Source organism: Sus scrofa, chromosome 1 (assembly GCF_054392235.1).
Source record: "Sus scrofa isolate SSC_HxYL_T2T_F1_AM1 chromosome 1, Sscrofa_HxYL_maternal_Yorkshire_Landrace_v2.0, whole genome shotgun sequence".
Taxonomy (NCBI): Eukaryota; Metazoa; Chordata; class Mammalia; order Artiodactyla; family Suidae; genus Sus; species Sus scrofa.
In genome coordinates this window covers 278,650,098-278,676,018 of record NC_139383.1, presented here as the reverse complement: position 1 = coordinate 278,676,018, position 25,921 = coordinate 278,650,098, and the positions used below count along the sequence as shown (strand labels likewise).

Here is a 25,921-nt window from a genome sequence, read left to right as displayed (position 1 = left end):
AGGCAAGAGAAACACTGTCACATGCTCTCATGCTACAGATAAGGAAACAGATGAGATGAAGAGACCAGATGAAGAGCCCACAGCTGGGAACTAGCTGAGCCTTGCTTTTGGCAAAGCCCCAGGGAACATGGGAACATGGGAATTGAGTTCCCGCTGGACCATCATCGCCAGGGGTCGGGGAAGCTGGACCGTCATTGCCAGGGGTCAGGGAAGCTGGATCATCATTGCTAAGTGCTGTATCTGGTCTGGGACTGGGAGACCTGTGATTTGAATTGTGACACTGCCACTTAGTGGGGCGTGTATCACCTTGAGCCAGTGACATCATTTCCCTGGGCCTCAGTTGCCTCATTATTTATTTATTTATTTTTTAATTTTTAGGGCTGCACCCGCGGCATATGGAGGTTCCCAGGCTAGGGGGTCTAATTGGAGCTGTAGCTGCCGGCCTATGCCACAGCCACAGCAACATGTGATCCAAGCCGTGTCTGCGATCTTCACCACAGCTCACGGCAAAGCCAGATCCTTAACCCACTGAGCAAGGCCAGGGATCGAACCTGCGTCCTCGCGGATGCCAGTCATTCATTTCCACAGAGCCGTGACGGGAACTCCGGTTGCTTCATCTTTAAAGTGGATCAGTGATGCCTCATCCTGAGGGACTGCCAGCTCCCTGAGAGCAGCACTGGGTCTGTCTCTTGATCCTCTGTTTTCCTGGAGGTTGGCACGTTTTAAGTGCTTAGGATGACCAGGAGATCCTGTATGTAAAGTGGGTTGGAGCAGAGCCCGGTCATGGGGGGCATGCAAGGAATGTTGGCTCTTAACTTTATTATTAGGAAACTGATGCACCGAGAGCCTCATGGCTCCTCCGAGGTCACACAGCTAAGTCCAGAGCGGAAGTGGTAGTTTTACTAGTCGGTCAATTTGGTGGCGTTGCGGGATTAGTGGGACTGTGTCCAGGCCCCGGTTCTAGACCAGGGGGCAGCAGTCATGTTGGACAGGATCTCTGGGTGCCAGGGAGCTGCCCTCCCTACAGTTGGAGGTCGGGAGGCCCTGCCCCAAGGCTAAGTGGAGTTCAGGGGGCTTTGGGCTGGGACGCTCAGGGGCCAGATCCAGGCTGCCTGAGGCTCTCTGTCGCCCTCTGCTGGGCTCCAGCTGCCTCTGCTGGGCCACCTCCAGAGGCAGAGGACCCACAGTGCCAACTCCTCAGCTCAGTCTGGGTGTGAAAACCAGACTAAAGAGACCCATTAGGAAGACCGATGCCCTGGGGCAAACAGATCCTTCCCTGGCTCCTCCAGCTCCTGCCCAGACCCAAAGGCTGGACACAGGTGCCCCGCCACCATCTTCAGAGTGGCCACAGGCTGCCTACTTCCTTTCCTGGGAGCCCCATCAGACTCATCACTATTTCCTGAAACAAAACCTGCCAGGGCTTTCTGTCTGGTTTTGTTTGTTTCACACCCCAAGCTTTTGCTTGTGTGTCTGTCCCTTCTGCCTTTTCACCGCATGTGCTCACACTCTGTCCTTCTGAGCCTCTCGGCTTCTGCAGCATCCTGGCTCCACCCAGCCCTGGGCACCCTGGGCTGTGAGTCCTTCTGGGGACTTCTCTCCTCCCCGAGACTGTGCACCATGAAGTGTATTAGTTTCTTAGTGCTGCTGTAACAGAGTATCATAAATTGGGTGGCTTAAGTAACAGATAACAGAAATTTATCATCTCACAGTTCTGGAGGCTAGAAGTCTGAAATCAAGGTGTTGGCAGGTTGGTGCTTTCTGAGGGCTGTTCCAGGCCTCTTGCCTCACTCCTGCTGGTTTGCTGCCAATCTTTGGTGTTCCTTGGCTTCATCTCTGCCTTCACATTCCCATGGTGTCGTGCAAATGTCTATGTCTAAATTTCCCCCTTTAAAAGGACCTCGGGGAGTGTCCATTGTGGCTCAACAGAAATGAATCTGATGAGTATCCATGGAGACCCAGGTGTGATCCCTGGCCTCACTCAGTGGGTTAAGGATCAGGCCTTGCTGTGAGCTGTGGTGTTGGTCACAGACAAGGCTCAGATCCCGTGTTGCTGTGGCTGTGGCACAGGCCAGCAGCTACCGCTCCAATTCAACCCCTAGCCTGGGCACCTCCATAGGCTGTGGGTGCGACCCTAAACACACACACACACACACACACACACACACACACACACACACACTCGGATCTTGGAGTTCCCATTGAGGCTCAGCAGGTTAAGAACCCAACTAGTATCCATGAGGATTTGGGTTTGATCCCTGGCCTTGCTCAGTGCATTAAGGATCTGGCATTGCCACAACCTGCGGCACAGGTCATAGATTCAGCTCAGATCTGGTGTTGCTGTGGCTGTGGTATAGGCCAAGCAGCTGCAGCTCTGATTTGACCCCTAGCCTGGAAACTTCCATATACTGCAGGTGTGGCCCTAAAAAGAAAAAGAAAGAAAAAAAAAGGAAAAAAAGGACCTCGATCATACTGGATTAGGATCTACCCTAATTGTTTTAACTTGATTACCTTTGTCAAGGCCCGATCTCCAGACGAGATCAGGTGCATTCAGGGTGGTATGGCTCTAGGCAAGACCCTATCTCCAAATAAGGTCACCTTCTGAGATACTAGGGACTTTAATATATCAGTTTTGGGGGGGAGGGAGGACACAATTCAACATATACCTTAAGGAGAGGCAGTTCATCTGATTCATCTTTGTGTTCGATCCCCCAGTGCTGAGCCCAGAGCAGGCATGAGAGAGGCTGATGAATGCTGGAAAGGCATTGCTTCCTTCTGTAATTACTTCCTGACCCCCACAGCAGCCAGGGCACATTGAATTATAACTTTCCTTGTCCAGGTCTGGTCAAGTTGGGATGCTCTCCTCAGGAAGTGGACATCTCTAGAGCAGAACTCATCTTTTTACTTTTTTTTTTTTTTTTTTGTCTTTTTGCTGTTTCTTGGGCCGCTGCCGCGGCACATGGAGGTTCCCAGGCTAGGGGTCGAATCAGAGCTGTAGCCACTGGCCCATGCCAGAGCCACAGCAACGTGGGATCCGAGCCGTGTCTGCACCCTACACCACAGCTCACGGCAATGCCAGATCGTTAACACACTGAGCAAGGGTAGGGACTGAACCCGCAACTTCATGATTCCTAGTCGGATTCGTTAACCACTGCGCCACGACGGGAACTCCATCTTTTTACTTTTTGACATTCAGCAAAGCAGAAACTTGGTGACCCAGGAGCTACTCAAACTTTTTCATTGGAGGGTCCTGTGGAGGCAGGTGGGTGAGGCTTTATTTTCCTCATTTCACACTCAAGGCCCAGAGAGGTAATGAAAAGGAATTGAACCTTCGGCAAATATTTATTGGACACACAGTTGTGCCAGGCACTGGTTCCGGCTGATTGGAACGCCCTTCAGTCATTCATTCTTCCATTCCTGGTAACAGAGTAGGTGCTGAGTGAATAAGTGAATTAAATAATTTAAATATTTGCTGAGGGAGTAAATGAATTCATCCCATAGTAATTGGGGCTGTGATTTACTTGCTATATAAATTTGAACATGTTACTTTACTTCAATTAACCTTGATTTCCACTGGCAAAATGAGTTGAATTGCCTAGGTACCTGTGAGGTTTGTTGGCAGGATGAAAAATGGATGTGCTATTAATAATCATAGCTATTTATTGAGAAGCTGCTACATGCCAGGAGAGACGCTCTCCATGTACAATTTTCAACTCTCATAGCAGCTTTTAGAAGACTCAAATAAGCATAACAAAATTCATCATTTAAAAATATGCAGTTTGGGAGTTCCCGTTGTGGCTCAGTGGTTAACGAAGCTGACTAGCATCCATGAGGACTTGGGTTCGATCCCTGGCCTCGCTCAGTGGGTTAAGGATCTGGTGTTGTGATGAGCTGTGGTGTAGGTCGCAGATGCGGCTCAGATCTGGCATTGCTGTGGCTGTGGTGTAGGCTGGTGGCTACAGCTTTGATTCAGCCCCTAGCCAGGGAACCTCCATATGCTGTGGGTGGGGCCCTAAAAAGACCAAAGAAAAAAAAATGCAATTCGGTTGCTTTTAGTATATGCACAATGTAGTGTGACCATTACAATTATATACTTTCAGAACATTTTCATCATCCCTAAAAGAGACTGTGTATCTGTTATATTGTCACTCCCCATTATCTCCTCCCCCCATCTCCCAGTAACCACTAATCTATTTTCTGGATGTATGGATTATCCAGAAGGGATATTTCACAAACACAGAACAGTACTTTTTGTGGCTTTTTATGGCTTTTGTCTCCCTGAGCACAACGTTTTCAAAGTTCATCCCTGTTGTAATGTGCCAATGCTTCATTGTTTTTTTATGGCTGAATAATATTCTGTTGCATGAATGTAGCACATTTTGCTTATCCATTCATCAAGTTGATGGACACTTGAGTTGTTTCCATTATCTGGCTATTATGAATGATGCTGCTATAAATATTTGTGTGCAAGTTTTTGTGAACATCTGTTTCCAATTCTCTTGGGCATACACTGATGAGACAATTGTTGGGTCTATGTTTAACTTTTGGGGAACTGCCAAATTGTTTTCAAATGGAGCAGTTGCACCATTTTACATTCCCACCAGCCACCTATGAGGGTTCCAATTTCTCCACATCTCTGCCAACACTTGTTACTTTCTATCTTTTCGATTACAGCCATCCTAGTGGGTGCCATGGTATGGCACTATGGTTTTGATTTGCATTTTTCTAATGACGGATGATGGTGAACATCTTTTTTTACAGGCTTCTTGTTCATTTCACAACAACCTTTTGAGGCGGCTGTTATCTCCATTTGACAGCAGAGGAAACAAATTCAGAGAGTTGAGAGGATTTGCCCCTTGACGGCAGGTGGTGAGGCTCTGCCTAGAAATTGAGTGTGTGAGAGAATTTGCTCCTTGAAGGCAGGTGGTGAGGCTCTGCCTAGAAATTGAGTGTGTCTGTCTGCGAAGCCTCCTGTAGCCCATTTAGCGGTAGAAACCGCTCTGGTCTGGTGAGCTGGAGGCTTGGTCTCTGGTTGTGTCCTCCTTGGAAAAGTCCTTTCCCCCACCACCTTCTCCGGGCGTCAGTTTTTCCTTCCTGCCACTTGGGGCGCTACACTCCAAACATCTCCGGGCTCCTCTAGGAATCCGTAACTCGAAGATCAATACCTTTAGCGCGAAGTTTGCCCCGCCCCTTCAGCTCCAGGTCGCCGGCGGCGCCGGAAGTACTGGGCTCTTTTTGTTTGCTCCCGCCCCCGACCCGGAAGTACCTTTTCAGGAAGATGGCGGCTGTGTCAGTGTATGAGCGACCCGTTGGAGGTTTCTCTTTTGATAACTGCCGCCGGTGAGGCCATGCTCGGGGTCGGATTTCGGGCGGGAGCAGGAGTTCGGTACCTGGGTGGGGTTGGGCTGAGGTCTGAGCCGCGAAGTCCTAAGGAAGGGTGGACGGCCGGGCCTGCGGCCCGCGCCCCGTGTGACTCAGGGGAATCAGGGCCTGAACGTGGGTTTCTTCTGAGGCGGGGTCTGCTTTTCCGCTTTACCTGCGCACCTGGACACCTCCATCTCTCTCTCCTTTGGCGAGGTGTGGACTCTCTCAGACGCTCTCTTCACTGAAACACGGGACAGTAGTCTTGTTGGGAGGAGTCAGTGAACAGATGGGTGTGAAAACAAATGCTAGTAATTTTTCATTTTCCTGAGTTCCCTATCAGATACTCTTCGTGTCAGGACGGCTTAATATGGTCCTGCTCCTCAAAGCTTTATTCTCTCATTTGCTCTTAGAAATGCTATCTTGGAAGCCGACTTTGCAAAGAAAGGATACAAGCTTCCAACGGCTCGTAAAACTGGGACGACCATCGCCGGGGTGGTCTATAAGGTAAGCGGGGACAGGATGAGAGCAGCAGCGACTGGAACTAATTACAGGAACCAAGCCGCTTGGCGGCCTTCACTTCTCTGGGCTGTCTGAGGAAGGGCTCATATTACGGAGCATTACATCAGGGAAAGGTCTTTTAGGAGAGACTCTTCATCAGTTTTGTGCACTTACCAGCTCTCACTCTGCAGAGTTTTTGAGAGGGCCAGTTTCTTTTCTGTCTTAGGTTACTACTTTAGGAAGCAGGATGAAGTAATGGGAGAACACAAGATTAGTTAAACCATTTAATTTCTTTGCTGCCTCTAATTTTGGGCAGGTCACTTTCCTTCTCCATGGCCACATTTTCTTATCCATCGAAGGGACATAATAACTCCTGCCTTAAATTGGCGTGAGGGTGAAAAGAAGTAATGGTTATTGTTGTTGAAGTAGAGAGTGATATCTCTGACAGGAGTTTTCGTTGTGGCGCAGTGGGTTCAGAATCCGATTGCAGCAGCTGTGGTTGTTGCTGAGGTGGAGGTGGGGGTTGGATCGACAGTGGGTGCAGTGGTTTAAAGGATTTGGCTTTGCCAAATCTGTGGCTCAGATTCAATTCTTGGCGCTGAGAACTTCCATATGCCCCAGGTACAGCCATTAAAAAAAAAGAGAAAAAGAAAATGACAGAGGTGTCTATTTTAAGGGAAGGATTTCTGCATATTAATCCAAACTTTTCCCATGTTGGCTCTGTAATTTGTAAGGAATTCACTGAATGTCTGAGCCTCATTTGAAAAACAGGAATGATAGTTCCTACCACCTATTGAAGGTTCAACTAATATTTATTAACGAGCCTTTTCTTGAATTTTGAAAGTATAGCACAATATTTTTAATATGAGTTTTGGCAGGTGGTAGGTAGTTGAGGGAGCAGAGGGTGGTTGGTATTGTTTTTCCTAAATTGTGGTTTGTGTGTGTCAACTTGTTTAAAAGCATATATTTTTTTAAAAATAGGACGGCATAGTTCTTGGAGCAGATACAAGGGCAACTGAAGGGATGGTTGTTGCTGACAAGAACTGCTCAAAAATACACTTCATATCTCCTAACATTTAGTAAGTATTGGTTAGTTTGAATAACTTATATTTTCAAACATCTCAGGGCTAAAATTGAATTTACTGTTTGTCCCTTTAAAACCTGTTGTTCGGCCTGTCTTTCCTTTTTGTCTCCCTTAAATGGCATTTCCATCCACCTAAGTTAGCCATCATCAAGTTCTCTTTCTCCTTTAGTCATTCAGTTCACTTGGTACCCAGTTCCGCCTTTGTGTGCCTCTTGAATCCGCTCCCTCTTACCCTTCCCTCCGCTAAGGCCTTAGTTCAGATTCTATTTTCTCAGCTGGACTATTGCAGTTGTCATTTAAATGGCCTCTCTGCCCTTGGTCGTTTCTCTTTTTCTGTTGTTCATTCTTCTGTTACATTGGGTTTGGTAAAATACAGATCTGATTATGTCCGTTTCCTCTTTAAAACTTTTCAAGAGATTATTCACATTTCCACATTACTTTCAGGATAAAAAAAAAAAAACCTCTAGCATGGTATAAACTTTTGCACAGTCTCACAGAAAACTTTTCATCCTATTTAGCTGCCATCACCCTGTGTCCAGTTATACCTGGACTGTTCCTGTTTGCCTCATGTCCCCTTGCCCCTCATCTCCAAGCTCTCTCACCTCTGCTTTTGCCAGCCCCTCTGCTTAGAAATGCCCTTTCGGGAGTTCTCATTGTGGCACAGTGGTTAACAAATCGGACTAGGAACCATGGGGTTGTGGGTTCGATCCCTGGCCTTGCTCAGTGGGTTAAGGATCCGGTGTTGCCGTGAGCTGTGGTGTAGGTCAAGGACGCAGCTTGGATCCCGTGTTGCTGTGGCTCTGGCGTAGGCCTTTGGCTACTGCTCGGATTAGACCCCTAGCCACGGGAGTGGCCCTAGAAAAGGCAAAGATACAAAAAAAGAAAAAAAAAAAAAAGAAATGCCCTTTCTTCTCTGCTCGTACAGTGATTTTACTCTGTTCTTCTAAACCTAACTCATATGAAATCTTTTCTCAAAGATGAGAATTAATTGCCCTCTCCTCCAATTTCCTATGGCATTTTGTACCTATGCAACTATCTTACATTCTCTGAGATCCTGAATTTTTGTCTACCCATGTCTCCACTCAACTCTGAAATCAAGTGCTGTTGCCGTGTTATATTTTCTTTATTCTCATCACTTTGGAATGATTGGTATCTGATAGTAAATACTTGGTAAATGTTAAACGGCAAGACTTTTAGCATGCCTTGCTCTGCCTGTACAGCTTGGCTGTATTTCTAGAATTAGTAAAATGTACTCTGTTAGAAACATGGAAACTAAATAACTCATGATTTGAAAATTTCCATCGGCCCCAGAAAATACATTTGCATATAATTAGATGTGCATCCTTAGTTTCATGTTCACTTAAGATTGGTTAGAATAATAACAGTGCAGATATACTCAAAAACTTCTCTGTACCTGAACATTGTGGACGTTATCCAAGACGCTCCACTTCTAGTTGAGTTCTTTGGTCATTAAATTCCAGCTCAGTTTCTAATTGTACTTTTTAGTTGTTGTGGTGCTGGGACAGCTGCGGACACAGACATGACAACCCAACTCATTTCCTCCAACTTGGAGCTCCACTCGCTCTCCACTGGCCGCCTTCCTAGGGTTGTGACAGCCAATCGGATGCTGAAGCAGATGCTTTTCAGGTGAGGTTCCAGGATGGGGATTTCTGTAGCATCTTTTTCTCATGTCTTAGATTTTCTGTCCGGGGAAGCCTGGAAGCTCAAGAAAAAGCATTCAGAAATAACACATTTTATTCCAGGAATCAGTTAGTACTAAAAAGCCATTTTAATTTCATAAAGCTTTTGATAATGCATTTGAATTTATGGGATCTTTTTTTTTTTTTTTTCCCCATGAGTGAATACATGTGACTGATTGAGTCATTTCCTGAGGCTTATGGTATTACTGGATAAAAAAACCTTTTTTGTTCATAGTAAGAAAGTTAGAGCTGGAAGGAACCTTTGAGTTCATTTTGTGAACACACACAAACACGCATGATTGTTTTTCCTCCCTCTTTTAGGGGCAAGATAAAAATGAAATGAAAAATGCTGTTTGTAGTTGGCTGTCAGTGGGTATAATAACATTAATACCAGGCAGCATTTATCTCTGTCTTTGTACCAGGCCCTGTTCTCAGTATGTATGCATGATCTCATTTTATCCTTTGTACCAGGCCCTGTTCTCAGTATGTATGCATGATCTCATTTTATCCTTTTAATTCTGAGATGGGGCTTGTAACGTCTCTGTTTTTTTTTTTTTTTTTTTTTTTTTTTGCCTTTTAGGGCTGCAGGTGCAGCATGTGAAAGTTCCCAGGCTAGGGGTCAAATCGGAGCTACAGCTGCCGGCCTGCACCACAGCCACAGCAACACCAGATCTAAGCGTCTATAGCTTACACCATAGCTCACGGCAATGCTGGATCCCCAACCCACTGAGTGAGGCCAGGGATCGAACCTGCGTCCTCATGGATACTAGTTGGGTTTGTTACTGCTGACCCACTGTGGGAACTCCAACATCTCTGATTTATAAGTTGAACAGAGGTTTGAAGAGGTGCAGTCATTGGCCTGATCTAACCTTCATTCCCTGCTGACTCCTACAGAGTTCCTCCTAGTAGTTTTGTTTCTCTTTCTTCCTTAATCACATCATCACTTTGTGTTTGTGTAGGTCTAGATAGTTTTCAGATTTTAAATCCATTTTCTCATTTGCTTCTCATAAAGAGAAGCGAGGCAATGTAGTAGGGTGGAAATGGCTTGGACATTTAGTCTTGAGTTGAAATACTGGCTTCTTTTGTGATCTGTCTTACATTTAATAACTACCCTTTCTTTCTTTATAGAATGCACTTCATGATAATTTTTATTTATTATTATTATTATTTTTTTTTTTGGTCTTTCTCTCTCTTTAGGGCCGAACCCATGGCCTATGGAGGTTCCCAGGCTAGGAGTCAAATTGAACCTGTAGCCACCAGCCTATACCAGAGCCACAGCCACACACGATCTGAGCCGCATCTGCAACCCACATCACAGCTCACAACAACGACGGATCCTTAACCCACTGAGCGAGGCCAGGGATCGAACCTGCATCGTCATGGGTGCTAGCTGGGTGCATTAACCATTGAGCCATTATGAGAACTCCGACCTTTTAAAATTTTCTTAGAAAGTTGATCAGAGGCCTTTATTCTGGTAGTCATCATTCATTAAGCAACCTACATGAGACATTTTCTTTTTCTCTGACCCAGGGCCAGCAGCTGCATCCAGGCCTGTGAGAATTAAAGGGCAGCTGGAATAGAAAGCAAAGATTATAAGCTGACAGCTCACAGGCCATATTCAGCTTGTAGAGAAATTTCATTTGGGTCTGTTTTATTTTATTTTTTGCTTTTTAGGGCTGTACCAGTGGCATATGGAAGTTCCCAGACTAGGGGTTGAATTGGAATTACAACTGCCGGCCTACACCACAGCCACATGGTATCTGAGCCATTTTGGTGACCCACACCACAGCTTAGGGCATCGCCAGATCCTTAACCCACTGAATGAGGCCAGGGTTCGAATCTGCATCTCCATGGATCCTAGTCTGGTTCATTAACTTCTGAACCACGAAGGGAACTCCCCATTTGGGTCTATTTTAAAAATAGTGGCAGAGTGGAGTTCCCGTCGTGGCACACTGGTTAACGAATCTGACTAGGAACCATGAGGTTGCGGGTTCGGTCCCTGCCCTTGCTCAGTGGGTTAACGATCTGGCGTTGCCGTGAGCTGTGGTGTGGGTCAAAGACGCGGCTCTGATCCAGCATTGCTGTGGCTCTGGTGTAGGCTGGTGGCTGCAGTTCCAATTCGACCCCTAGCCTGGGAACCTCCATATGCCATGGCAGCGGCCCAAGAAATAGCAAAAAGACAAAGAAAAAAAAAAATAGTGGCAGAGTTTCCATTGTGGCTCAGCGGAAACAAATCTGACTAGTATCCATGAGGATGTGGGTTCTATCCCTGGCCTTGCTCAGTGGGTAAAAAGGATCTGGTGTTGCTGTGAGCGGTAGTGTAGGTCATAGATGCAGTCTGGATTCCACGTGGCTGTGGCTGAGGCTGGCAGCTGAAGCTCCAATTTGACACCTAGCCTGGGAACGTCCATATGCTGCGGGTATGGCCCTAAAAAGCAAAAAAAAAAAAGTAGTGGCCAATAATTATAAATTGGGAGCTTTGAATTTAAAATGTGGATTTCCGGCTTCTTTGATAAAATTCATCAAGTAGGTGGAATAACGGGGCAGTAATCTGGAACCGAGTGATGGATGTTGCTTTTAGAAGTGGAAGTATGGTTCCGGTCATTCAGTCCTTGCCTGAGTCACTAACCTGTTTCCTGCCTGGCCCTTGCCTTCCTATGAATTTGTAGGTCTTCACCTGCAAGTGTGGCATGGCCCCTGGGCCCTCAGAAGTGATTATTAGGTGAAATGTAGCTGTGCGACAAGACTAGTACCATAGATCCCCATGTTACAGCAGAGGATACAAGGGTTAATGAGTCATATGGGCAGGAAGCCCAGTCATGTCTACCCAACTGCTGCTGTGGCTGTACTGAGCCTTTATGTCAGCGATTTCCATTTATTTATGTACGTAATCATCCTAATCCTGGAGAATTATCACCTATCAAATAAATTCTTCCAGTGCAGTGTGAGAACTTGTTAAAGCACATCTGTTGTCAAGATAATCTGAAGACATTTGTGATTTTGATTTTAAACACAAGGCTCCCTCTGGTGGTTTGCATGGTGCATTACATTTAAAACAGTTTTTAAACTGTAAAATTGCAGTAAATTGCATACTTCAGAATTGCTTGCAGTGTCGTTTAAAGCATTTAGCTCAATCTAGCAGATGTTTCTGTTTATCTCTTTAGAATGTTTTAGGAATTCTAAATTCTCTTTTTTCAGTGTTTTATTATTTTTAGTTTAATATACTTTATGAAAGTTAAATTTTATCAAGGTTTTGAGAAGAACACGTAAAAACTTAAACCAAGGTAATTATGGTTCTTTATGTGTTTTGACATTTTTGTTGTTACATAAAGTTAGTCATTAGTATAGGGGAGAGAACTATAGGATTTGACTTTAGAACTTTGGTTCAGATCATCTCTATAGCACTTAAATTTGTGTGACCTTGGGCTGTTCACCTCACTTTTCTTAGCCTTAGTTTCTTTCTCAATAAAATGAGGAGGATAGTTCTGTCTTTAACTTTTGAGGAGGAAATGAATAAAGAAACAAGGTTTATGGAGTTCCTTTCGTGGCTCAGTGGTTAATGACCACAACTAAGATCCATGAGGACGTGGGTTCTATCCCTGGCCTTGCTCAGTGGGTTAAGGATCCAGCATTGCTGTGGCTGTGGCATAGGCTGACAACTGTAGCTCCGATTTGACCCCTAGCGTGGGAACCTCCGTATGCTGCAGCTACAGCCCTGAAAAGACAAAAAAGACAAAGGGGAAAAAAAAAAAAGGAAGGTTTATGACAGTGCCTGGTACAGGGCCTAGATTCCCATTCAGAGGCTGAAAGGAATACAAGGTGTACTATTTTTGTTATTATTGTACGTCCCCCCCCCCCCCCCCGATTAATCCATTTCCTTGTGTGTGAGTCAGCAAGAAGAGAGAGTTTGGTAAATGGAGGTAGACATCTTTTTCCTTATTTAAGCATTACTTTTATCTCTGTAATGGCTAGATGTTGAGGATGTAAGTGATACGTGTTCCTTTTGAAGATTGAGTCTCCTTATTGAGTCTAGCAGAAATCTTTTCCCCCCCCCCCCCCAATGGCCGCTATCGTGGCATATGGAAATTCCTAGGGCAGGGATTGAATCCGAGCCACACGTGTGACCTGTGACACAGCTGTAGCAACACTGGATCCTTTAACCCACTATGCTGGGCTGGGGTTTGAACCTGTATCTCTGCAGTGACCCAAGCCACCACAGTTGGATTCTAAACCCATTGTACCACAGTGGGAACTGCTAGCAGAAATCTCTATGATAGACTATTCTTTGTTTTAGAAATTGTTTTTATTTATTTTACTTTATTTTATTAAACTTGTTTTTTTCTTATGAAATTAATGTATAGTCATTGCAGAAAATTTAGAAAATACAGAAAAATCCAAAGAAAAAAATTAAAATTTTGCCATTCAGGGAGAATCATTATTTGGTTGGGTGTATATACTTCTGGTCTTTTAAATTTATGTATTTGTTCATTCATTCATTCAATCTTTCCTTCCATATTATAAGTGAATATTCACAGTGAAAAAGCTAGGAAGTATGGAAAAACAAAAAAGTAAAGGGATTATTTGAATTTCTGCCACCCATGGGCAGTTTGTGCTAACAGATTACACTATTCAAGATTTCTTCTGTGTTTAATAATACAATTTTGTTCTACAAAAATGAGGTCATAGTTGTGCTTTCTATCCCATAATATAACCTAATATTTTCACCTACCAGTGCGTCTCAGATAGTTTCCATGTTGGAGTATTTCAAATAGTAAATAACCTTTTTGTAAATTATAAAAGTAATATATATGGATCATTGTAAAAAAATTCAGACACTGTAGAAATGAGGAAAGAGGGACGTAGATTGCAGCAGACGTTCTGCCACTTAAGCACATACACTGCATCTCTGAGATCTATGATTTTCAGACCTTTTCTGCTATATGTATATATATATATATATATATATATATATACTCATTTATGCATTCCCAAAATTGGAATCCTACTGTGTGTTTTTTTGTAACTGACTCTATTCACATAGCAGCATATTGTGAGTGTTGTTCCCATCAGTAGACAAGCTCATCATCCAGGGATTTTACTTTGAGCTTATGGAGGAGTTCTGGAGATCTGTAACTCCTGAAATAGTGGAAAAAAAAAAAATAGTGTGTACTATTGATGGGCAAGGGTCCCACAATTTTAATATTTTTTTCTGAGGGATCTGTTCCCTGTAAAAGTTTAAGAACCATTGATGAACATCTTAGTTTTGGGTGGACCAATTTTTGAACATTGACAATATTGCCTGTTTTAAGGTATTTAAGTTATTATAAGGTATTCTGTGAACCTTTGGAATGTAAACCTTTAGGTGCTTTTGTTATTAATTCTTTAGACTGTATTCTTTTTTTTGTGGTTGTTGTTGTTATTTGCTTTTTAGGGCCCCATTCGCGGCATATGGAGGTTTCCAGGCTAGGGGTTGAATCAGAGCTGTAGCTGCTGGCCTACACCACAGCCACAGCCATGGCAACATCAGACCTGAGCCGTGTCTGCCATCTACACCACAGCTCACTGCAACGCCAGATCCTTAACCTGCTGAGTGAGGCCAGGGATCGAACCTGCAACCTCATGGTTCCTAGTTGCCATGATGGGAAGTCCTAGACTGTATTCTAAAATAAATTTCTAGAAGTGGAATTGCTGGGTCAGAGATACGCACATTTAACATTTTGATGCATATTGTCAAAATTGTCCTTGAGAAGAATTGCACTAAGTTGTACTACTATCAATAGTGTATGAACAATGTAGCATGGTAGTAAATGATTGGGTAGTGTTCTGCTGTATAGCTTTATTGGCTAACATTGAACAGTTACTGCATCAAACATTCTCGTGCATTCATTTCTTCACATTTGTCTTCTTATATCTTAGAATTAGTTTCCTGGAAGAAGAATTTCTGGGTCAGTTTTTAAGGATTTCGTTAACTTGCCAAAAATGTCTGACTCTTTCCTTTTTAGGGCTGCACCTGCAGCGTATGGAAGTTCCCAGGCTAGGGGTTGAATTGGAGCTGCAGCTGCTGGCCTACACCACAGTCACAGCTACATGCGATCCAAGCCGTGTCTGTGATCTGTACCACGGCTCACAGCAATGCTGGATCCCCAGCCCACTGAGTGAGGCCAGGGATAGAACCCGCATCCTCATGGATCCCAGTTGGGTTTGTTAACTGCTGAGCCACGAAGGGAACTCCCCCAGACTCTTTTGAAGGCATTAAACAGAGATTATGTTTTAGCTTGGAACGGAATTAACTGGTAATTACTGATTTAATCTGAACAATCTGTTTGGCAGGCAGTTGGTGTAGTGGATCAGGCATTGGACTAGGGTGGGAGTGGTGGGCCTGGTGATTCTGGCTTCTTAGCTGAGGGATCTAGGCTTGACCCTGCTGCTGGCTCATGTGGCCTAGGACCACTTTCTTCCCTCTTCTGGGCCTCTGTTCTCTCTTAAGGCTGCTTTTAAAATCCTTTCCTGCTCTTTATTTTTTCACTTGTAAATGAAAGATTTGAAGTAATTAATTGGTAATCAGGGGACGTGGGAATTACTGGACTTGATCTGAAGTACTTCCTGATGGGTAGCTTTTGTGTCAGACAATCTAAAATTATGACTTTGGTTCTTGTGTTAATTTATTTATATCAGTTTTAATGATTACATCATCAGGCAAATTCACCATGGATTGGTTTCATTTTTCTTCCCCCAAAGCTGAAGGCTCACAGTGGAGAACTTTAGATCCAGCCTGTTTATCTAGCATAGCAGTTCTACTGGTAAAAAATTGAACCAAATACAGGGAAATCAATGTATAGAAGTGGAAAACCCACCAAGTAGAAGATCCAAAGGAACAAATACCTCTAGATTCATATCTGTCATAATTTGGTGGATTTACTCGAGGGAAAGGTGTTTTGACGATACTAGCCATTTTCCTGTGAGTTTATGGTGAGGTTAATAATGTGAACAGCTTTGGTTTAGCAACTCCTCATTGTTGACTTGGAAGGGACCTTATCTGCTAACCCACAAAGAGGTATGACGGGAGGGTACTGATCCTCTTGGGGTAAGCCAGGCTTGGCTCTGTGAGTTCTGGGTGTCTTTGGGTTGGTTTTCTCTTCTCTACAGGGAGATTGTAGTGGCCTCTTTTAAAGGAGGCTGTGAGATGAAGATGATATAAAGTACTTGGAGTGCCTCACACGATTTACACTTTTTATTGGCGAATAGTAGATGTTCAAGTGTGTTTGCTCCATTTCCTATTTTTTTTCCCATCAGAACAGTAACTCCTTAGTGAAGCAGTAGTAATGTAAGAAAAGCTTTCTGTTGTCTGACTTCTCATACAGCTTTTGGTTAAGTTATCGTGATGCAATGTAGACTCATTTTTTTTTTCTTATGCATGCTCTGATCACCAGGTATCAAGGTTACATTGGTGCAGCCCTAGTTTTGGGGGGAGTAGATGTTACTGGACCTCACCTCTACAGCATCTATCCTCACGGATCAACTGATAAGTTGCCTTATGTCACCATGGGTGAGTGTAACATTTCCCTACTGTTTGAGCATCCTCTTTATTTAGCGCAGTGGTCTCTTAGAGATCTAGTCTATTTCGGGCTAGCAGAAGCAGTGCAATACACTGCTTTGATTCCTTCTGCAAATACTGACTGAGTTCCTCCTAGGAATTAGGCCCTGTTCTCTGCATGGGATACAGCTGTGAACAACATTTAGTTAACAGAGATTCTTGTCTACAAGGAGTTTGTACTTTAGTGGGGGTTGGCAGACAATAACAACTATTATAAATACATTTATAATATGTTAGAAAGTGATAAATCCTAGGAGGAAAAACGAATGCAGGTGATCCTATACTACAGTTACGCAAAGTACTAACTTTGGGGGAAACTGAGGCGAGGGTGTATTAAAAATTTGTATTATTTCTTTCATCTGTGTGTGAATTTACAGTTATCTCAAAATAAAAAATTAAACATGGGAGTTCCCATCCATGGCTCAGCGGAAACGAATCTGACTAGTATCCATGAGGATGTGGATTGGATCCCCGGCCTCGTTCAGTGGGTTAAGGACCCAGCGTTGCTGTGAGCTGTGGTGTAGGCGGGCAGCTGCAGCTCCAGTTCGACCCCTAGCCTGGGAACCTCCATGTGCCACAGGTGCGGCCCTAAAAAAAAAAAAAATTAATGCCCACGTAAGAGGACTTGAGAGTGTGGGGGCTGGAAGGCAGATTGTGGTGCTGAACAGGAAGGTCAAGGTAGGCTCATGAAGAAGGTGAGGTTTGAGTGGCAGAGGGAAGGCTAGAGAGGAGCCTCACTGTGCAAGCAGGCCTGGTACATGCAGAGGTTTTTTTTTTTAAGCTAGAGTGACCGGAGGGACCTGACTAGAGGGACTGGAGTCCCTCTTTACCGCTTTATCTCTGAGAGATCCTGGGCATTTACTTCCTCTCTGAACCTTGATTGCTTCACCTACGAAATGGCATCAGTCATACCCACCATACATCCCCTGGTATAATGGTTAGAAATAATGTATATTAAGCTCCTGGTCCAGCGCCTGGCCTAAAAGTAGTCGTTGTGCTTTTTAGATCCGCCTTGTACCTTTGTATTTTAGCTCTAAATGCTAGATAAGAGTATTTTTTAAATGACCAAAAAAAGTGATAAAATTAAATTGAGAAGAATTGATACTTTCAAGTTTAACTTCCGTGTTAAGTTTCTGGGTGAAGTTGTTTATGTCCAGAAATTCAAACAGGTCATGTGTAGGTGGCCTTTTTCCAGCTATTGCTTACCTTTTTTATTTTTGGCTGCACCCACAGCACATGGAAGTTCCCAGGCCAGTGATCAGGTCCCAGCTGCAGCTGTGACCTCTGCCACCGCCACAGCAATGCCAGGTCCTTAACCTGCTGCACCACAGCAGGAGCTCTCTACCTCTTACATTTTTTGTCTTGGGATCTTGGCTCTGCAGAGCCAGGAATAACCGCTGCCTTGAATAGTTTGGAAATTGCTGGTTGGAGACTTCGTGACACCATTCCATGTAATACACAAGCTTCTTCGGAGAGTTGTGTACAGCAGATGTTCCCTGTTTGTGAGAATGATTTCCCCTAGATGCCATATGGAGAAAAATTGTTTTAAAATGAATATATAGTAATTTTAGAATTGTTCTGAATTGCTTTGTTCCACTGTATTTGTTATCTCCATCAAAGTACTGCTTTTTGTTTGTTTTGCTTTGCTTTTTGGTCGCAGCTGCAGCATGCGAAAGTTTCTGGGCCAGGGATTAAACCTGTGCCACAGCAGTGACCCAGGCCGCTGCAGTAACAATACCAGATCCCTAACCCATTGTACCACAAGAGAACTCCTGAAAGTACAGTTTTTATGTCTTCCCATCTGATGTCTTTAAATAGGAGTAAAGGCGGAATGGCCTTTTCTCAAGTAGTTAATATTCCTTTTTTAACTTAAAAAATTTCGTATTTGCAGGAAAGTAGCAGTAATGTACAATGAACAGTCTTATGTACCCTTTACTCATGTATATTGATTGTTAACATTTTACCACATTTTTGCTTGCTCTCTCATATGTTATTAAATTTTTGTATGTGGAACAATTTAAGAGTAAATAGCAGATACCATAACCCTCCACCTCTAAACCCTTTAGGATATTCTCTTGTATTACCTTGGTAAAAATCATCAAAATCAGGAAATTTAACTTTATTTCTTTATTTTTGTCTTTTGTCTTTTTAGGGCCACTCCCATGGCATACAGAGGTTCCCAGGCTAGGGGTCAAATTGGAGCTGTAGCTGCTGGCCTACACCATAGCCACAGCGACGGCAGGTCTGAGCCACATCTGCGACCTACACCACAGCTCACGGCAATGCCCGATCCTTAACCCAATGAGCAAGGCCAGGAATTGAACCTGCAACCTCATGGTTCCTAGTCGGATTTGTTAACCATTGCACCACCATGGGAACTCCTTTTTTGCTTTCAAATGGTAGTAATTTGCCTTAGTATTATCCTGAATTTAGGAAAAGTTGCTCAAAGTGAGTAAAGCAGATTTGTGTCTGGTGTTTCATTCCTATACCTCTGCTTTGTGCTCTGCCCTGGGGGACAGTGGTCTTGCTTCCCTCCAAGTCCAGTGTTAGTCCAGGGTGATGGCTCCACAGCTTTGAGTTCATAGCGCACTTCTGTTTAGAAATCAGCGCTCTACGCAGTCTGGTTTTGCTTCCATGAAAGGTTAGGAAGATTAAGATGAGCAAGACTCAGTAACACTTGATTTTAATACACAAGTAAATTGTTGCTTTGAGGTTTAGTTTGACTGTTCATGTGTTCATTTATTAGCTGTTTCTTTTGTGCCTTTTGTGTAAAAGTACCGTAGCAAACTCTACAGATAGAGGTGAATGTCCGGATCCTTGGCTTCTGCACATTCACACTGTAACGGTGGAGACAGATGTATAAACTGACAAGGGCAGCAGGTACAAAGGCCAGTGGAGGCCCAAGGTAAAAGGGATCACAACTAAACTGAAAGATTTCAGGAAACCCTTCATTCACTTCCTCTGAGCTGAGTCTTGAAGGAAGGATAAGTTACTTTATTCATTTCTCATTTATTTAGCATCTTCTATGTGCTAGGGCCCGTGCTAGGCACAGGGAATATAGTGGACAGCATAGTGCCTGTCCTCAGAGACGAGAGCCTCATGAGGGAGACAGGAATTAAACAATACACATCAGTCTAAAAGAATGCACTGTGCTAAGTGCCCTGGAGGGAAAGGACAGTAATAAGAGAAATAGCAGGAAGGAGTATATGGATAATGGGTATTGGGAAAGTCCTTCATGGGCAAGTGACATGAGAACATTATCTTTTATTTTTTTATTTTTATTTTTTGCTTTTTGTCTTTTGGGGGCTGCACTCGTGACATATGGAAGTTCCCAGGCTAGGGGTCCAATTGGAGCTGTAGCTGCCGGCCTACACCACAGCCACAGCAACTCAAGATCTGAGCCTCGTCTGTGACCTACACCACAGCTCACGGCAACGCTGGATCCTTAACCCACTGAGCAAGGCCAGGGATCAAACCCGCATCCTCATGGATCCTAGTGGGATGTTAAACACCGAGCCACGACGGGAATGCCTTTTTTTTGGGGGGGGGGTCTTTTTAGAGCTACACCTATGGCATACGGAGGTTCCCATGCTAGGGGTTGAATTGGAGCTACAGCTGCCAGCCTCTTTGACAGCCACAGCCACATGGGATCTGAGTTGTGTCTGTGACTTACACCACAGCTTATGGCAACACTGAATCCTTAACCCACTAAGCGAGCCCAGGGATTGAACCTGTGTCCTCACGGATACTAGTCCGGCTCGTTTCCACTGCGCCTCCACGGGAACTCTCGAAAAAGTTTTTGTATCAGTACTTGTAGATCAATATCAAATCTATAGTATAACCTTCATAGTATTACATTATATGAGTGTATCATGATTTAGTGACCCATTCTGTTGATGAGTATTTTAGTTTTCAGATTTTGGTGTACTTATGTAAGTACATCAGATAAATTCCTAGTAGTGGAAATTCTGGGTTAGGGTGTGTGTGTGTGTGTGGATTGCTTGGAATTCTCTGTTGCAGGCAAGAGAATCGTTGGATGATTTAGGAAAGGAGGACTTAAAAAAAAAAAAAAAAAAGTAGGTGGCTCACTGAATAACTGGTAGGGCAAGACTGGGTGTGAAGCCAAGAGCAGCATAGAAATAATGCTGCGGACAGGGCAGAATGCTGCTGGCCGAACTGGAGCAGGGCCCTGGCTTGCTGCTCGCTCTGCTGCTCAGGCCACCCACCTCTCCTGGAACTGAGTCTTCCTGCCATTGCCTTCCCTGTCAGTTCCTTATATGGAAGGGTGGGTGCTTGACTGGGGATGATTGATGAAACTCCCACATCCATTCATAAGGTGGTGGGCTTCCCCAGACGTAGAAAGGAAGTGTAGCCACTGGGCAGTCCCCCAAAGTGACAAATGACTAGCCGTACAGTGTGTCTTACCTTTTGAGAGCTGTTGCCAAATTGCCCTCCAAAAAGATTGCACTGGTTTATATTCTGCCAAGAGAACATGAGAATGCCTTTCTCTTACAACCTCACCTCCACTGGGCATTCTTGCCAGTCTGGGAGGTGAAAGATGGGAAAAAGTAACACTTAAGCTGATGATAAGTGGGCATTTGCCACCCTACTCCCTACCCCCAAAGGAAGACTTTTCAGGCCCTGTGGTGCACAAGGACCAAGGACCTGAAAGGCCAGAGTTTGCTGAATGGGGGAGGCAAGTCTAGTGGGTGGGGGCAGTGTTCCGTGCTGGGGGCACAGCAGAAGCAACGACATAGAGGGACGAAGGTGTATGGATGTTCAGGTGGGTGGAGCAGAGGCAAGACTGGAAAGCTAGGCTGAGAGAGCCCGGGTGATACAGGCAGAGTTGTTTGCTTTTGTTCTGGAGGTTCCCACCTACTGTTTTCAAGCCAGGGTGATAGGCTAAGACTCACTTGTTGCAGCCGCCTGACAGCTGTGGGAAGGGGGATTGGCATGGGGGGAGTCAGGAGGCAGAGAGGGACATTGCACCTGGCCAGAAATGTTGAGGTGTGGATGGGCCCATTGGCATAGGGGTGTCCTGGTCGTCAGAGGGCACTCAGCCCGGGTCTCTGATCCGTCCTCCCCTGTCGTCTTCCCCAGTGCCAGTTCCTCCCTGGCTCTTGAGCGCACTGTTGCAGTAGCTCTTGAGCGCACTGTTGCAGTAGCTCTTGCACTGGGGTCACCTCCCTCTTGGTCCAGCTCTGAGACCCTTTTCTCCATTTCAGTTCCTCCTTCTCCTGTACCCTAGGCTCTGTGGCAACAGGCCTGTCGCCCTCCCCTGAACTGGCTTTCACACCCCACTCCTGCCGAGCTGCCTCCCTTCAGAACTGTGTTTTCTGCCTGGAGTGTTCCTACTTGTCATCCAAGGTCTAGCCCAGAAGCCATTCCCTCGTGACCGCCTCAGGCTGTTAGCAAGTCCCTCTCCGGGCATTTGGTGTGAAACTTGATTCTAGGATTTCAGCCTTGTCCACATTCTGCTTTCCCCAGCCCTTGTCCTTTCTGCCCCTCCACAAATCTGAGATCTCTATCAGTACAATCTGTGTCTCACTCCCAGAGATTCACGGAGTCCTTTGTGACTCAGGGTATTTTTGAAGGTGAATTAATTTTCTGATTTTCCTAACTTGCTTGTGCCAAAAAATATGTGAAACCTAAACTGCTGTTTATTGTTTGTGATCCAGCAGTTTACAATACCTGTGGAACAGAGTTGGTTTAGATTGTGTGATTGTGTTCCATTTGTGTGACCCCCAGTTGAGCCATAAGAGAACAGCACAAAGCATTGTATATGTGATAGGTCCTTTTTTTTTTTTAAAAAAAGCTTAGAATTATTTTACATTTAAAACAAATTTGGCAGTGTTTGCTGGTGCTGTCACATTATTTTCAATGGAAATTCTATGCAAGGGATGCTGTCCTTGCCATTTTATTGATGAGAAACCTGGAACTTAGTTTAGTAACCTGCCTGTTACTGCTGTGCCTGTAAGTGGCAAAGCTGGGATTTGAACCCTTGTCTTTCAGCTCAAGCAAGCCCTAGCTCATCGCAGCTGCTTTGATTTTTATCATCTTACAGATGTTACTTTGTTAAGTTATTAAGCCTTGCTTCTGAATTCTAAAAATATTTATACAAATTCCCGAGGGGCACTTATTTGTTTGGCATATTTTTGACTGCTCTTTGTGCAGATTTTCTCTCCTGCATGTTAAAAACAGTATTTACTGAAATAGCTTTATAGTATCAAAGGAGATTTTAGAAAATTATACACAGTTCTGCCTCCTGAAGACAACACGATTTTTGTGTTTTGTTTCTTTCTAATCTAAGTCTGTTGTGAAGAGGAGCCCTTTTATCAGAGAATGTGAAGTAAAATACAGTTTTTGTGCTGCCCTGGTTTTGTCTCTGTCATTCTTTGAGTTTCTTTTAGCCATTGTTCACTTGGGAGCAGGGCTTGATGCCTCTCTCCCAGTGGTGGGAGTTGTGCTGGGCTGCCTTTCTTCCCCATGAAGGAGTTCTGGCTTCCCGTGCTGGAGGTGGCTTTTCTTCCCCCCGCCCCCTTTTTTTTTTAAATTTTTGTCCAGGGTGGTGGTGGCGGTGTGTGTGGGGAGAGCTGGATATTGAGAGAGAACCTGAGAAGTGCCAACATTTGGTGGTTTTTGTTCTAATTCAGGTGACTTATTTTGGGTGAACTACAAACCCAACCTCCAACTATAGATAAAATAGAGGCCCTCGGAACTGAAATGGGCCCAGAACATTCACATTCCCTGTGGGATTGAGACTTTAAGTGTGGCGCAAGTGAGAAAATGAATATTTCATGTAAATTCTCATGTTTTAGTGCAATTAGGAGTTTTTTAGTATGAGAAATAAAAACAAAACTTTGTAATGAATCTTTTTTTTTTTTTTTTCCCTTGAGTGATTTGACAGTAAGAGCTGGAAGCTACAAATTACCCATAAGACAAGGGTGTCTAAATTTTGTCTACCCATGGGCCTGTGTTGGCCATTAGCCAGGTGCCCGAAGGCTACTCTTAATTTACATAGAATTGAAGACACCTGTCTTGTCTTGCGCATCTCTAACCTGCTGGCACAGCTCCTTGAGCACAGGGGGCCAGGGGCCTCCTCGCTGAGGGCTTGGCTTCCTGACGGTTTGCTTGAGAGAGGAATGTATCACACTCCTCCTGGTGTGGCCCTCAGATGGCTTCTGTCCTAAAACCTCCTTGCGGATGGGATGTTGACCATAATGACAGCAGCATTCGTCTTTTGAGCAGCTTTCTAGCTGCAGCACCAGCAGCTGTCGTGCGGTGCTTTACTGGTCTGATCTGCACCGAGGTGCGGTGGGGACTATCATCCCATCTTAGGGGTGAGGGAATTGAGGCGCAGAGAGGTGCGCGGTCTCGCCCTGTGGCTCTCCCCCCTTGACTTTGTTATTGCTGTGACTCGTGTGCGGCATGTAGCCCAGACCAAATGTGATTTGGTCCATTCTCAAAAAAGAAGAACCCCTTAGGTTTCATTTAATTATTTCTTTTTTAAGAAAATAATTTGCTGGAGGCTGCAAGTGATGGATTAGCGTGATGGCACAAAGCCGGGCAAGGCTCTGAGTTTCATTTATTAAGAAAGGGAAAAGGGTTATGAGGTTTTTTTTTTTTTTTTTTTAATAGACAAAATGTGGGCTCTTTTAATTCTCAGATTAATTAGCTTATTCTTTTAACTTGCCAGCTTTTCTTTATTAGGCAAACTGAAGTAGTGTCAGGAGAAGCTTAGGGACCATCTTTTGCTATTAGTTTGGCAGTGTTCCTTGTAGCAGCATTGGCAATGTATATAAAATTTTTATTTTGCCCACTTATTCACACAGAGAATTAATATGAATGAAATTTCAAGCACGACATTCCTGGCAATGAGGCCCTTGGACAATTTAGGAATACTAACTTAAGGAATAAACATTGATATGCACCATTAGGGAAGGCTTAGGGTCATTGTCAGGGCCGTCCAGGTAAAACTCTATCTCCAGATAAACTGGTTATACAATCTCCTAATTACTGGAATGTACCTCTTAAGTCCCAGTTTACAGAGCCCCCTAGCAATTAGAAAGATTCGGGACAGAGTAGTAAACATACCAGGCATCTCACCTTGTGGGCAAAGACTTGTCTCAGAATTAAGTTGGAACTTGGGAACATCAGTAGGGAATTCAGACCTGCCATTTTCTCCATATTTTTTATACTAAAGTACAACCTTTGTGCAGACATTTTGTTAGCTCCGCATGACTTGATTTAAAAATTTTTCTGAGCTGGATCAAATTAGTGTGCTACAAGGTGGCAAGTATTTCTTCCACGTCCATTTCCAACTCTGAAATCAGGTGTGAACTGAACAGCACTCTGTTTGGTTCATAAGTGCATGTAAAAAGTCTTCGCAAAGGGCGCACGACCTCGTCGCTCTGCTTTTGCGGGAAATTCTCTTTCCTGACCGGGGTGGGCTGGGAGACTGTGTGCGGGGTTCTCCAAGTATGTGTCTCCATCAGAACTAGCTTGAGTCTCCACCCCTGCTCTCTGTGGGTCAGGGGCCGTGCAGTGGTGGGAACCCCGTTCTGGTGGAAGCTTTGTCCATCCAGAGCCGGCTCTTTTGTAACCACCTGATGTATTAACCTGGACGCCTAGAGAAAGAGAGAGAAGCCCTGGCCTCAGTCCCAGCCCTGCTTGACCACCTAAACTCTCTGAGCCTCAAATCCCTCATTTCTAAAAAGAAACAGTGTTTTTTTGTTTTGTTTTGTTTTCTTTTTTTACCTGAAGATCACAAGGTCATTGAGAGGCTGCGTTGTCAGGTGTGTGAACACACTCTGTGAAACACCGTGTGCTTTTTCCCTGGGTGTATGTTGCTCTGGCTTCATTTTTTAATTTTTGAGGTAGGGTGGGTGCTGAAAAGAGCTGGTCTTTGCAGTCAGGCTGGTTCAGATCTAAGTCCAGCATGTATTAGCTGTTTGACTGTGAGCGTTGATTTCTCTTTCAGGAGAATGGGGGTTAGCGCATCTGTTCCATGGGAAATGTGCAATGATTAAGAGAGATACCACATGTAAAAATCTTTGTGTGTAGAACATCGTAGATGTTTGGTGCATGGTGTTTTGATAATTTCAGTGCTGACACATTCTGTGTGTGCAGTTCTGTGTACTAAGATTTCTCTGGCAGGTTCCCCTGCTTTGATTAGTATAAATAAGATGAATTTCAGAAGATTTAAAATGTGCGATGCATGGATTTTGTATCTTAAAATTTATACCACTATGGAATGCCAGGAATAAAGCAACTGGGAACCAAAAGCCCATGAAAGTTGGATTGCACATACTGATTACTGGTTGTTGCAAAGGTGGTACCAAGCCAATAGATGGTGCCGTTATGTTAGGAAATGAGAAAATATTTACTTCCGCCATTCATCGTGTTGTTTCAGGGAATGTAATAGAGCCAGCCCTTGCCAATTCTTAATCTGTTCTAATTAGAGTGGACTTTGTTCTTGATTCTCTGTAAGAAATATTAAATGCTTCTCTTGTAGATAAACTGGTGAGATATTGAATTCATGCTAGGGTCTTCTTCCTCCTGTTTTTTTTTTTTTTTTTTTTTTTTTTTTTTTTCTGTTCTGACATTTTACCGTGAAGTCTTTTCTGACTTGAGCTCAATCCTTAATCTACAACTGAGGAAAAGTCCTTGCCAGGAGTATGTTTT

At 44.2% G+C, this 25,921-nt stretch overlaps 1 protein-coding gene across 4 annotated transcripts in view; it reads left to right on the top strand.

Moving 5' to 3' along the window:
- Positions 1–5,261: 5,261 nt before the first annotated feature.
- The window catches only part of PSMB7 (proteasome 20S subunit beta 7), a 63,130-nt gene continuing 42,470 nt past the window's right edge, over positions 5,262–25,921 (top strand). The window contains exons 1-6 of one of the 4 annotated variants that reach the window (XR_014836885.1): positions 5,264–5,337; positions 5,772–5,865; positions 6,841–6,938; positions 8,450–8,590; positions 16,074–16,752; positions 18,446–20,316. Coding sequence is in view for 1 of the 4 variants with exons in the window: in NM_001097476.2 (NP_001090945.1) it covers positions 5,276–5,337; positions 5,772–5,865; positions 6,841–6,938; positions 8,450–8,590; positions 16,074–16,189 (511 nt within the window). In the remaining 3 variants the exon portion in view is untranslated. 4 annotated transcript variants of the gene reach the window in all.